Consider the following 13,498-nt stretch of genomic DNA (forward strand, 5'->3'; position numbering starts at 1 on the left):
GGCCCGACCCGGCCCGGCCCGGCCATAACGGTCACAAAGGTGACCGTTGCCCAGCCCGGCCCGGGCCAAATCTGGCCTAACGGCCAGATTTGGTCTTTTGACCGTTTTGCCCCTTAAAACGGTCAAAAAACGGCTATTTTTCGAGGGTTTTTTGGTCATTTACCTAGGGGGCTGCTTCTATAAATAGAGGGGGGGTTTCAATTCATTTTCTCACAACAAAACTCATCTATTTCTCTCTCTACTACTCTCTTATACAATCTTATACTATCTCATACTAATATACTATCCTATAATCTTTTGTATTTTCTAATACTTCCAACAAATGGCTTCTGGGTCTGATTATGAAGAGCAACATGCAACTCCTACCGATCCAGAGATGAGTCCTCCTACAACAACTCCTCATCCTACCGGTGTTAATCCTGAATCTGGTGGCGACGAATCTACGGCACCAAGAGCTCCAAAAAGGCCGAGGTCTGATGTATGGAATTTTTTTGAGAAGATAGACGTCACCAAGGATGAACACGGTAGGATCATCTCTCAGAATGCGAAATGTGCGTTGTGCGGCCAGATATTCAAAGCTCATCATAAGAGCGGCACCAACCATCTCAAACGGCATATTGAAAAACACAACAAAGGCCAAAATCTACAAGGTGATATCCGGCAGTCTATGCTTTCCCAATCATCCTCTTCAGGTACCCTCGGCAGTTGGAATTATGACGCTGCCCGAGCCCGGAAATGCGTAATCAGGTTTATTGTTCTTAAAAACCTTCCTTTTAAATTAGTAGAAGATGATGAATTTGAAGATTTATTTAGAGATGGTTTTTATCCTGCATTTACAAAATTTTCTCGTCAAACCTGTCAACGTGATATTTTAAAATATTATGTTGAGGAACAGGGAAAAATAATTTCTTATTTTAAAAATTTAAACTGCAAATTTTCTTTAACTTCTGATATTTGGTCATCTAGAGTGCAAACTGGTTATTTATGTATAACAGCACACTGGATTGATGAAAGTTGGAAAATGTTTAAAAGAGTTGTTTCTTTTATTGCAATTGAAGAGTCACACACTGGTATTAATGTTGCAAATTTAATTGTTGAAGAACTTATGAAACTAGAAATTGATCAAAGAATATTTACTCTTTCACTAGATAATGCAAGTAATAATAATGTAGCTGTTGATTTTCTGAAAATAACTTTGTCATTGCCATGTCATGGTGAGCTTTTTCATGTTAGATGTATCTGTCATATTTTAAATTTAATTGTTCAAAGTGCATTTTCTGAAATTAAACCCATGATAGAAAAAGTTAGAACAGTTACTAATATGCATAATGCTTCTGAAATGAGAATTAAAAGATGGAAACAATGTTGTAAAAGAAAAAATTATAAGCCTAGACTAATTCCAAAAGATGTTGACCATAGGTGGAATTCCACCTATGCAATGTTATCTGTAGCAATAGAATATAAAGAAATTATAAATGATTTTATAAATTTTTATGCTTCTAGTTCTAGCTCTGGTAGTGCTTATGGAATAACTGAAGATGAATGGACAGTTATATGTAAATTAAATGAGATGTTACAAGTTTTTTATGATGCTACTATGTTATTATCTGGTTGTTATTATCCAACTATTACTTTAGCTGCTTTACAAATTTTAAATATTCAAAAAAATTTTACAAAATATCGTATGGATGATATTTTTGGAAGTATAATTTTTGAAATGGAGAGTAAATTTAATAAGTATTTTAGGCCTATTCCTCATATTTTTGGTATTGGTGTTCTTATTGATCCATGCTTGAAGGAAATTGGCCTTCGAAGTTTGTTACAATCATTGTATGGTGGACAGATTATAGACTTAGATGATGGATCCACCCTTACTGCTACTACTCATTATTTAGCTATTAGAAATTATTTTCAAACCTTATATGATGAGTATGCAGCTAGATATGGTGTAGCTACACAACAGTCTTCAGCTTCGGCACCTTCAGCTTCGAGCACAGGTCGAGGTAAAAGTGTAAGTTTTGATAGGTATGCAATGGTAGCTGAACTAACTGGTGGATCTGGAACTTCATCAGGATTAGATGTTTCTGAAATAGATGAATATTTTTCTGCTTCTTTAGTTAGATGTCAAGGAAATGCTTTAGATATTTTGCAATGGTGGAAAGTATATGGATCAGTTTCATATCCTATACTTTCCACCATGGTTCGTGACTTACTATCAGTGCAGGTTTCGACTGTAGCCTCGGAATCCGCTTTCAGCACAGCAGGACGTTTGATCGACGACCACAGGACATGCTTAGATCCGTATACTGTACAAGCGGTGATGTGCTTACAGGATTGGTGGAGATACGAGAAGCGAACACAAGGCATCGAACGGATTGCTATGATTGAAGATAAATTTGAAGAGTTGGGACTAGCAGATAGATATAATGATTAGATAATATTCATAAAATTGTAATTTTTATTTCTTAGCTTTAAATTTGAATTAAATTATTTCGAAAAAAGTTGCAAATGATAGTGATATGGGTGAGTAGGTGCCAACCTAGTTGGGATGTACTCATCTATTGTGATGCGACGAATTTCGAAATAAATTTATACTTGTAAAGGATTTACCGATTATTAATAAAGAAGTTATTTTTATCATTTTTTGTACTTGTAATTTATGTCATTTCATTTCAAGTTATTAATAAAATTTATGACATTTTTTATAATAATTTATAATTTATGGTTTTGTTAAAATTTAAAAAAATAAAAAAAAACAAAATTTAAAAAAAAAACAAACCGGGCCGGCCCGGTGTCCGGCCCGCTCAGGCCCGGGCCCGGGCCCGGACCCGGCCCGGACCACCCGGGCCCGGGTCCGGGCTTGGGTTTTGCCCGGCCCGGGCCCGGTTTTCCGGGCCGGGCCGGGCCGGGCCGGCCCGGATGGACAGCCCTACCTTGCAGCATGATTAGTTGCATGTTTGCTGTTGATTTAATAGTTTTATACAGACTTAATTTTACTCTTTAGCTACCACTTTTACTACTTACTGAAGATGATAATCTTAGTAATGTTAAGACATGCTTTTGAGCTAATTAACCTATTGTTAGGAATATTTGTTTATCGATACGATAAGTTATCGAATAAGGAATCAGAGCATGAAGTATAATATCCTTGTTAAAAATCCACTCAGAGCATGATGTTTACTTAAGCCAATGAATAATAACTGTATTAGCTGACCACTTGTTACAGAAAAACTTACACCTAATCGCATTTAATCTTTTGACATGGCATGCCCACTTAAAACATCCACTTAATAGCTTCACATATAATCAATGAATAAACTTGCCAATCATTAATTGAATGCATGCATATGAATCTCTGCCTATGATTCTCTTAACCATGACTCTTGTAAATTTTTTTCTTATGTCTTGTATCATATTACGCAACTTTATGTAGCTGTTCACTTATGAAGGATCATGTTTAGGTAATGTGACAAACACAAATCTCTACTTCCACTAGTAGTGAAATTTTCTATTGCTGCGTAGGATGTAGACATTATTTGCAAATTATTTGGCGTGATGTAATATTCCCTCTCTTTCTTGGCAATGAGCACTATATGAGAGCAAGTTAAATGAAGTGCAAATCGAGCAGGATGCAAAGAAAACCCTAAATGAGACAATGAAAAATCTAACGAGAAAAAATATGAAGAAATGGCGAAAGAAGCTCAGGAGAACGGCCAGGCAGACTGGCGGTCGACTGCGAGTCAAATGAGATTCAGTCAACCGCCACGGTCGACCGCATCATGACTGTAATCGATTCTTCTCTCGGGTTTTTTGGTTCGCAACCGTGGCAGTCGACCGCGATACCTACGCGGTCGACTGCCGCGGTCGACCGCAGATCAGTTTTGGGCTGGGCTTTGGTTTTTCAACCCGTTTCGTTTTAAGTTGGTATATAACCCTAAACCTGATTAATTAGGGTTAAGCAATGACGTTTTTGAGCAGTCTTTGGGAGAGGATTGTTGTATCCAATTGTGGAAGATTTGTGAGAGATCTAGAGCTTTGTTTTAGGGTTTGATCAGTGAGATTTGTAACTCTATTTGTAACTCCACCCCTCCTTGCCCCGTGGACGTAGGCAACTTGCTGAACCACGTTAAACTCGTTGTCTTGCTGTGGTATTGTGTTTGGCTTATTAGTTATGATTTATCTCTTGTTCTTGTTCGTGTCGTTCGAGACTTCCGTCGCGCACAACAATTGGTATCAGAGCTTCAAGCTTGTTCGAAGGATTTGGTGAAGAATTCATATCTGAAGAGTTAGATCGACAACATGTGAGAAGCAAGCACATCAGGTTCATCTCTTACGAAGGCGATACAGAATCTGAGCATTAATAACACGAAGATTGATGTTCCGAAGTTCGACGACAAGATTAATTTCAAATTGTGGAGGTGTCAGGTGATGGACGCCTTGGATGCACAGAATTTGGAGGAGACTCTTGAGTTACAAGAGAAACCCGAAGACATGGAGGATATGGTTTGGAAGAAGATAAATAGTAGGGCTTGTGGAGTTATTCGGTCATGCTTGACGCCGGATCTTATTTATGATATTATGAACGAGACGTCGGCGAAGAGAATGTGGGAAATACTCAATGAGAAGTATCTTACTAAGAGCATTAAGAATCAGTTTCACTTGAAGAAGAGGTTTTACCACTTCAAGATGGAGAGGGGAGTTTCCATCAGGAAGCATGTCAATAATTTCACGAAGATACTTTCAGATATGGCCAATGTGGATATCATGGTTGGGGATGAAGACAAGGTGATGTTACTTTTGTGTTCATAACCAGAAAATAATTATGGTACGTTCATTCTAACTATGATAAATGGAAGAACTACTGTTAGCTACAAGGAGGTGACCTCAGCTTTGGTGAATTATGAGTTGAGGAAGAGTGATGGTGAACCCTCCGAGAAGGCATCGGGAGATGCATTAGTTGTTCGAGGCCGAGATCCAAACCGCCGCCAGTTCAACCGCTCAAAGTCGAAGAATATGAGTGCCTATAAGAGTGTTGGTAGAAATCAATATCGGTATTGTAAAGAAGAAGTATATTGTAAGATTGACTGTCCAAAGTGGAAGGAAAAAGCCGGGAAGAACAAGGGAAAAGCTGTACAAGCTTCAGAAGTGAATGTTGCAAAAAGCTATTGATGAGCATTCAGATTCAGATTCTTCGGGCTATTCGTGTCCTGCACTATCGTTAGTTTGCTATGTCGATTCCACAGAGTGGATGATGGATTCGAGAGCTATATATCACATTAGCCCTAGGAGGGATTGGTTTTCCAGCTTTAAGGAATTGGAAATAGGGGATGTCGTGCTTATGGGTAATGACCATGTATGCCCTATTGGTGGTATTGGTTCAGTCCGGATTAGGATGTATGACAGAGTGATTAGGGAGTTGAAGAAAGTGAGGTTTGTGCCGCAGTTGACGAAGAACATCATTTCTCTTGGGACTTTGGAGGCAGCTGGATATCAAGTGATCTTAGAGGATGCTACAGTAAAGGTCATAAATGGTTCTATGGTGGTGATGCGAGGTGTCAAGAAAAACAACCTATATTACTTGAAGGACAAGACAGTTATAGGGGGTCTGGTAGCTTCTATCACTACAGAGGAGGACTCTACCACTTTATGGCACATGAGACTTGGACACACATGTGATAAGTCCCTACAGTCATTGGCAAAACATGGGCTATTGAAAGGTGCTAAGACCTACAAGATGGAGCTGTGTGAGTATTGTGTACTTGGGAAGAATACTAGAGTGAAGTTTGGCACCGCTGTTCACAACACCCGAGGTACATTGGATTATATTCACACAGATGTTTGGGGTCCTTCAAAGAACATATCTCTTGGTGGGGCCAATTATTTTGTTACTTTCATTGATGATTATTCCAGAAGGAATTGTGTATATCCTATGAAGCATAAACATCAGGTCCTGGATATTTTATGGAGTGGAAGAAGAAAGTGAAGCTGTAGACAGGTAGAAATGTGAAGACTCTACGTTCAGATAATGGTGGAGAGTATAACAGTGATCCATTTCTGTAATTTTGTCGGGATCACGGTATTAGAAGACATTTTACAATTCGAGAGACACCACAACAGAACGGAATGACTGAGAGATTAAACCGTACCTTGCTGGAGAATGTGTGATGTATGATAACGTCTAGTAAATTGCCTAGATCCTTTTGGGCCGAGGCGTTAGTTTATGCAATCTATCTCGTGAGTAGGTTGCCGTGCACTGCGATAGACGGGAAGACTCATTTGGAGCGTTGGTTTAGTTTAGTGGCTAGTGACTATAAGTCGCTTCGGATATTTGGGTGTCCAGCTTATTACCATGTCAGCGATGGTAAATTAAATCTGAGGACGAGGAAATCTGTCTTTATGGGATTTAGAGATGGAGTTAAAGGCTTAAAGTTATGGGATCCACAGGACAAGAAGATAATTATTAGTAAAAATGTCATATTCGATGAGGCGTATATGATGAGGCCTCGAGTCCCTCAGTAGGTGAAGGGAGACCAGACAGTTGAGATGTCGCAGTAGGTGGAGGATGATGTGACTCCAACTACTGCAGATAGCATTGTATCCATTGAGGCTCCTACAGAGGTAACACTGGGAGGAGATGAGATAACAGCCGGGCAGATCGAGGATACAGTGGATGGTGAGACTGAGGAGCAGGGTCATGTTTAGGGGTCCATTGTAGCAGATAGACCGAGGAGGGTGATTCATCGGCCAGCTAGGTATAATGATGTCATGATCGCATATGCATTATCAGTGAAGGTCGTTGATGATATGGTTTCATCCACATTCAGAGAGGCAGAGTCTAGCCCCGATTCGATTAGGTGGAGGGAAGCTATGGAGGAGGAGATGCAGTCTCTTCAGAAGAACGATACTTGGACACTTGCACATCGGAGGGAAGCTATGGAGGAGGAGATGCAGTCTCTTCAGAAGAACGATACTTGGACACTTGCACATCTACCTAAGGGTAAGATGCAGTCTCTTCAGAAGAACGATACTTGGACACTTGCACATCTACCTAAGGGTAAGAAAGCTATTGGGTGCAAGTGGGTATATGCGAAGAAGGAGAGATCTTCTATTGGGGATATTCGGTTCAAAACCAGATTGGTTGCCAAGGGATATGCACAGCTTGAGGGCATTGATTACAATAAGGTATTTTCACCCGTTGTGAAGTATTCGTCGATTCGTATTTTATTGGCATTAGTGGCACAGCTGGATTTGGATTTGTCCAGATGGATGTGAAGACAGCATTTCTACACGGAAATTTAGATGAGGAGATCTACATGACACAACCCTTGGGATTTAAAGTTGCAGGAAAAGAAGAATTGGTTAACAAGCTGAAGAAGTCTCTTTATGGTTTGAAGCAATCGCCGAGACAGTGGTATAAAAGATTCGACAGCTTCATGATTGGCTACGGGTACACGAGGAACCCATATGACCCATGTGTTTACATGCACAAGCTACAGGATGGTGAGCACATATATTTACTTTTATATGTTGACGATATGCTTATTGCTTTCAGGAATTCTTTGGCTATTCGAAAGTTAAAAGAGGAGCTATCATCCGAGTTCGAGATAAAGGATCTTGGAGAAGCAAAGAAGATATTGGGTATGTAGATCGAGAGAGACAGGATGAAGGGGAGATTAAAGCTTACACAGAAGAGCTATTTGCAGAAGATGTTGAAGAAATTCAGCTTTGATGGAAATACAAAAGTAGTTAGCACACCATTGGCTCCCTACTTCAAGCTTTCAGCATTGATGTCGCCTGTTTCAGTTGAGGACAGAGATTATATGTCAAAGGTCACATATGCCAATGTAGTAGGTAGCTTGATGCATGCGATGGTGTGTACGAGGCCAGATTTATCACAGACCGTGAGCATGGTATCGAGATACATGCACGACCCGGGGCAGGGTCATTGGGAGGTCGTGAAGTGGATTCTACGGTATGTTAGAGGCACCGTGGATGTTAGTTTGGTATTCCAGAAGGATAAGAAGAATGGGCAGGATTGTATTGGTTACATGGATTCAGATTATGCTGGAGATCTTGACAAGCGCCGGTCTATTTCAGGTTATGTGTTTACATTGGCAGGTACACTGGTATGTTAGCGATGTACACTTTAGTCCATAGTGGCTCTCTCTACTACAGAGGTGGAGTATATGGTGGTGACTGAGGCTGTTAAGGAGGCTTTGTGGTTGCAGGGATTATTGGATGACTTAGGGATTGCACAGGAGACATTCGGGTATTTTGTGATAGCATGTCGGCTATCCATGGCGATGAACCAGGTTTATCATGCGCGCACGAAGCACATTGATGTCAGATTCCACTTTGTTCTTGACATTTTGGATGATGGAGACGTCATATTGGAGAAGGTCCCACGAACGACAACCTTGCAAATATGATGACCAAAGTTGTTTCAGGTGTGAAATTTGGTCATTGTTTGAAGCTTTTGAACATTCTTCAGTGTTGAGGCCTTTGGAGGCCATTTGGGTGAACTACGTTCGGCTTGATTCCTTGGGCAAGAGGATACGTATGCAGTCCTTTCGATGCAGTCGGTTTTGATTAAGATGGGGGGAGATCGTTTCAGCTCTAGTTTGGGTTCCCAACTTGTTGTGGATTGAGTCCGTTATCGTAGGGTGTTTCCACAACGTCCTGGACGCAACAAGTGGGATATTTGGATGATTTGGTGTCGGCTTAGTTTTGGTAGAAACGTTTGCCGAGATGGAGAATTGAAGAAATGGCGAAAGAAGCTCGAAAGAAGCTCAGGAGAACGGCTAGGCAGACTGGCGGTCAACCGCGAGTCAGCGGCGGTCGACCGCGAACGTGCACAAGAAAGCAGTAGGATTCGGAGCTGAAGGCAATCGACTGCCGCGGTTGACCGGCTAACCCTGTAGGTGATTTTGCTCTCAGGTTTTGGTTCGTCGACCGTGGGCAGTCGACCCCGATACCTGCGCGTTCGACCGCCGCGCGGTCCGACCGCAGATTAGTTTTGGGCTGGGCTTTGTTTTTTAAACACCGTTTTGTTTTGAGTTGGTATATAACCCTAAACCTGATTAATTAGGGTTAAGCAATGATGTTTTTTAGGCAGTCTTTAAGAAGAGGATTGCTGCATCAATTGTGGGAGATTTGGTGAGAGATCTAGAGCTTTGTTTTAAGGGTTTGATCGGTGAGATTTGTAACTCTATTTATATTCTCTTGATTTTTAATAGTAAGAACCCCCCCCCCGCCCTCCCCTATTTCCCTGTGCGACCGTAGGAAACTTGCCGAACCACGTTAAACTCGTTGTCTTGCTGTGATATTGTGTTGGGCTTATTAGTTGTGATTTATCTCTTGTTCTTGTTCGTGTCGCTTCGAGGCTTCCGCCGCGCACAACAAATATATATAAGAAAACCATCAAGTCCTGGAGCTTTATCCAATATGTTAGAATTAATATAAAACTATAATCCTTAATCTTCACCATAACTTCGGAGTTTTGGTGTAATAGTAAAGTAACCTCTTTTACTTCATTTTCAAAGTATATTTATCTGTGATAGTAATTGGGCATCCCAACTAGTGTAAATAAACTAATATCATGCACCAACATGCATTTATTTTCTCTCTCCAGTGATCTCTTCTGGATATGGTGATGTTGCACAAAGGTTAAATATTGGCTAATTGAAAATAAGAGAGAAATTTAAAACAAATTATTAAACTTTCACATTCTCATTTCAAATATTTATCTCAATGAGCTGCTTAAAAAGCTCACTTTAAAGTGAAGATGACGGAGCTAAAATTTGAAGGATAAAAGAAGAAGAAGAAGAGTAAAAAAGAGCTGCTCCAGCATTCACTTTCTTTATCACCAACTCAATTATGCCTCTCCTTTTATTTTCTCTTCAAATAATATTAATAGGCTAGGTTCCATCCAGCTTAAGCCTTTGTAGCTTCTGCAACTCGGTCATTAATAGCTACACCTCCGCCTTTGACTTCTGCGTTCTCTACATCAGTTTCAGTCAATTCCATGATCGCCGCCATTGATTCTCTCCGCTTGGTCTCTTTATTCTCCTTGTATTTCCCCCATAACACTGAGTAGAGCCCTGCAACAATCAAGACTGCTCCAAGAACACTGCAAAAATATGGGGGGGAAAAGTGAGACATGCATAAATAAATTAAAGTAATCTAAACATAAAACAAAGACGACTATACGAGGGTTGGCATATCGCTGTATAGTACATATCATCAAATATCAATTTAAATATACGTCACATCAGCGACGGAGTAGCTAAAAATGAAATTAGTAATCTCACCCTCCAAGATATATATTTTCAGCAAGGACAAAAGAGCCCATGATGGCCACTATGATCATCATCAGAGGGCTGAAAGCTGAGGCAAAGACTGGCCCTCTGTCTTTTATCACTAAACCTTGGACATAGTATGCAAGGCTTGATGTCACAACCCCCTACAAAAAAAATCATAGGAATTTTATTTTCTGAGAGGAAAAAAAAAGTTAAATTTTAGTATTGAAAGATAGATAATCACCGCATAGGCAGCAGCAAGAAGGTTCATGTCCCAGCCGATGACCCATGCAGAGGATTTACGCTCCATAACCAAAGTAACACCAATAGCTTGAATAGTGCCCACGAAGCATATTAATGTTGTGAGAGAGAGCTGAGCTGAGTACTGCTTCAGTGTAACGGCCTGCAAATCCAAAGCAAAAACCATGTTAAACATAGTACTGGTGCATACATTTCATCCAACATTTTTTACTCCATCCCTTAACTCTATTTATGAAAATTTCCAATATTTCATGAGGGTTTCCATGATTTGTAATTTTGTATTGTTCAGGACGGTACCCTGCAAAGTTCAGAGTGTTTACTGAAATCTGCATTTGTTGTTTACTAAAAATGTCCTAAAATACGTACGGGCGTAATAGAGTATCAGCATTTACTTGAAGTACTTCTTACTTGTAGCACGAAGAGAGAAGCCCAAGCCAGTGTAGCTAAGATGATGAAAACAGACCCAATAAGCCACTCGCTTGACCCAACAGCGCCAGATTCAGATGCACCACTTTGGTGAGGACTTACTTGTCGAGTCCAAAACAATTCGATGATGGGTCCTTTGTATAGAGTCATCAACATGGCTCCTATTACTGTCACTATGCTCCCTATCACCTTGGCTTGGCATGTCACCTTCTTTATGTCCAACTTCTCCATTCTAAACACCAAAAATAAAATTAGTTTTCATTATTGATATATAAATATGAAAAAACTAGGTTAAATGACACATAAACCCCCCATCCATAAATTCAGTTGCGTAACCGTCTCAACTCATTTAATTAGCACTTATTGTAACCTTGGATTTTTATTTTCATAAAGATAAATGAGCAGGGCTAAGTGCTAATAAATGATTTAGGGGGGTTAAGTGCAATTGAACATATATACGAAGGGAGCTATATATGTGCAATCTACCCAAATTAAAAATATGCTGCATATATAGACCTACCGACAAATTACTGCTATGACGAACGTCATGGCAGGGAGGATGTTGCTCATGGCGCAGGCGAAGGTTGGGGATGTGAACTTGAGTCCCATATAGTAGAAGTTTTGGTCTATAACCGGCCTGTGACATTACAATAACTGATATATGATGTGATACTATATGTGATATATATGACACGTGAAAGAGATGTTGCGTACTCACCCAAGTAGACCAAGAACAAATATTTGCATGAAGATGGAAAATGTGATCTTAGGCCTCACTTTCCTGCAGCGTCACCGCCAATATATGTACTTCATTAATTAATCATAATGCAATGGAATTTTACAAGATTTGTTGGTAATAAGGGTGATGATTCATTATAGCTACCGTTCTAATATGAGGGCAAAGGGAGCAATGGAGAGAGTGGCGAAGGCGTGGCGATAAACAACAAGTACATAGTGACTCATGCCACCATTGAGGGAGACTTTGGTGATGATATTCATTCCAGCATATCCAAACTGAAGAGAGATCATGGCAATATAAGGCTTGCACCTTCTTAGGAGCTCAGCACAATATCCCTTAGTACCCTCCATTATGAGAAGATTTGCACTAGAGGCAGTAAGTATAGTAGAGGAGAAAACTTCACTACTGTGTGTTCTCCTAAGGAGAGAGGCGAAGCACAAGGCTATTTATAGGGGACTAAGGGTGCATTACCCCCTTATCCAAAAGCTTGATAATGAGGTCATAATTAAATTGAATGATTATAGATTAAGTGTGAGATTATGCTTTTGAGGACGCTGATCCACTTTGCATCTGAATGAATATATTAAAAGCGCCATTATTTGGATAAAAAGAGAGATTTGAGCGTCAAAGTTCCATCTTACTAGCTTGTATGAACTCCAAAGCTATGGTGAGAGTTGAGACTACAATTTTATACTCTAACATGCTTTTATGGATTGACACTTCTTTTTTAGGCCGGGACCACTCACACAATGATATCATTTTTTAGCTCCGCCTTAAATTTGTGGTTGACAAAAATTAAACATGTAGTGCTCACCATGCTGAAGAACCCTGTCAAAAAGAAACTCTGATTTATGATAAGGGTTTGAGCCTTTGAGGTTTATAATTTTGTACTCTAACATTGATGGAGTTTGTTCCAATGTAATTAGATAGTGTTAAGAACACTTCCTCAATATATCTAATACTTCATGCATGTATACCGAACTAAAAGTCAAAATCAATGCAATTCACATAGAATAATTGCGCTAGTTATATCAAAAATGAATCACAGGCATTCACTATATTCCCTCAATCTTGACTTCAACTTTAAAGTTTTAGTGTAGTGACATGATCCTTTGACATAGTATCAAAGCAATTCAGGTTGGAATCCCACTGATCACGAACATAATTAATGCGGATTAAAAAAAATGATAGCATTATATGAGTTCAGGTTTTAGCTCATAAGAAATGCACTCAACCTTCAGGGGCATGTTAGAATATAAAAGTATAACTCTCAATCAATCGTCACTACAACTTTGATGTTTGGGTGTGGTAGGATCCTTCGACATTCATACTGTTCTAGACTATAATGATTGTAGAAGTGATTAACCAAAATCCAAAAAAAGGGATAGGCGGGAGGGTGACGTTGCAATATTTGTGGTTGGTAGGTCCCAGAGGGAGAGAGGGAGGGGGTTAGTGGGAGGAGAATTGAGAGGCACTGAGAGCAAATGTCATGGTGCGTGGTGACTATGTTGTACTGTTTGAGTTGTTTCCTCCCTCCTTTCGCGTGTGGAAAACATAAAAAGTTAATTTGGGTGTGGTGTTGGATGCGGCAAGGTGACGACGGGCTGAATCCTCTGCTGGTTCTCTTCACATATTTGCCGCATCAGTTCCTGCTCCATTGCAATCATTAGGTGAAAAGTTTGGTGTCAGAATTATAGTGAAATATGTTTAAAATAGGGTTAATTTCACAAAACCCCATTGAACTTTAGGGGTGTTACACATAACCCCCCGAACT

The 13,498-nt window shown here is 40.0% G+C and overlaps 1 protein-coding gene across 1 annotated transcript; it reads right to left on the reverse strand.

Moving 5' to 3' along the window:
• On the reverse strand, positions 9,701-12,130 carry LOC109822771 (WAT1-related protein At5g07050-like). Its single transcript, XM_020389014.1, has 7 exons — positions 11,869-12,130; positions 11,704-11,766; positions 11,506-11,622; positions 10,968-11,217; positions 10,543-10,701; positions 10,311-10,462; positions 9,701-10,129 (listed from the first exon to the last, which is right to left on the reverse strand). The coding sequence occupies exons 1-7, from the start codon at positions 12,072-12,074 to the stop codon at positions 9,934-9,936; spliced, it is 1,143 nt and encodes a 380-aa protein (XP_020244603.1). The 5' UTR covers positions 12,075-12,130; the 3' UTR covers positions 9,701-9,933.

The sequence above is a fragment of the Asparagus officinalis genome, chromosome 8, assembly GCF_001876935.1.
Source record: "Asparagus officinalis chromosome 8, Aspof.V1, whole genome shotgun sequence".
In the NCBI taxonomy this organism is placed as follows: Eukaryota; Viridiplantae; Streptophyta; class Magnoliopsida; order Asparagales; family Asparagaceae; genus Asparagus; species Asparagus officinalis.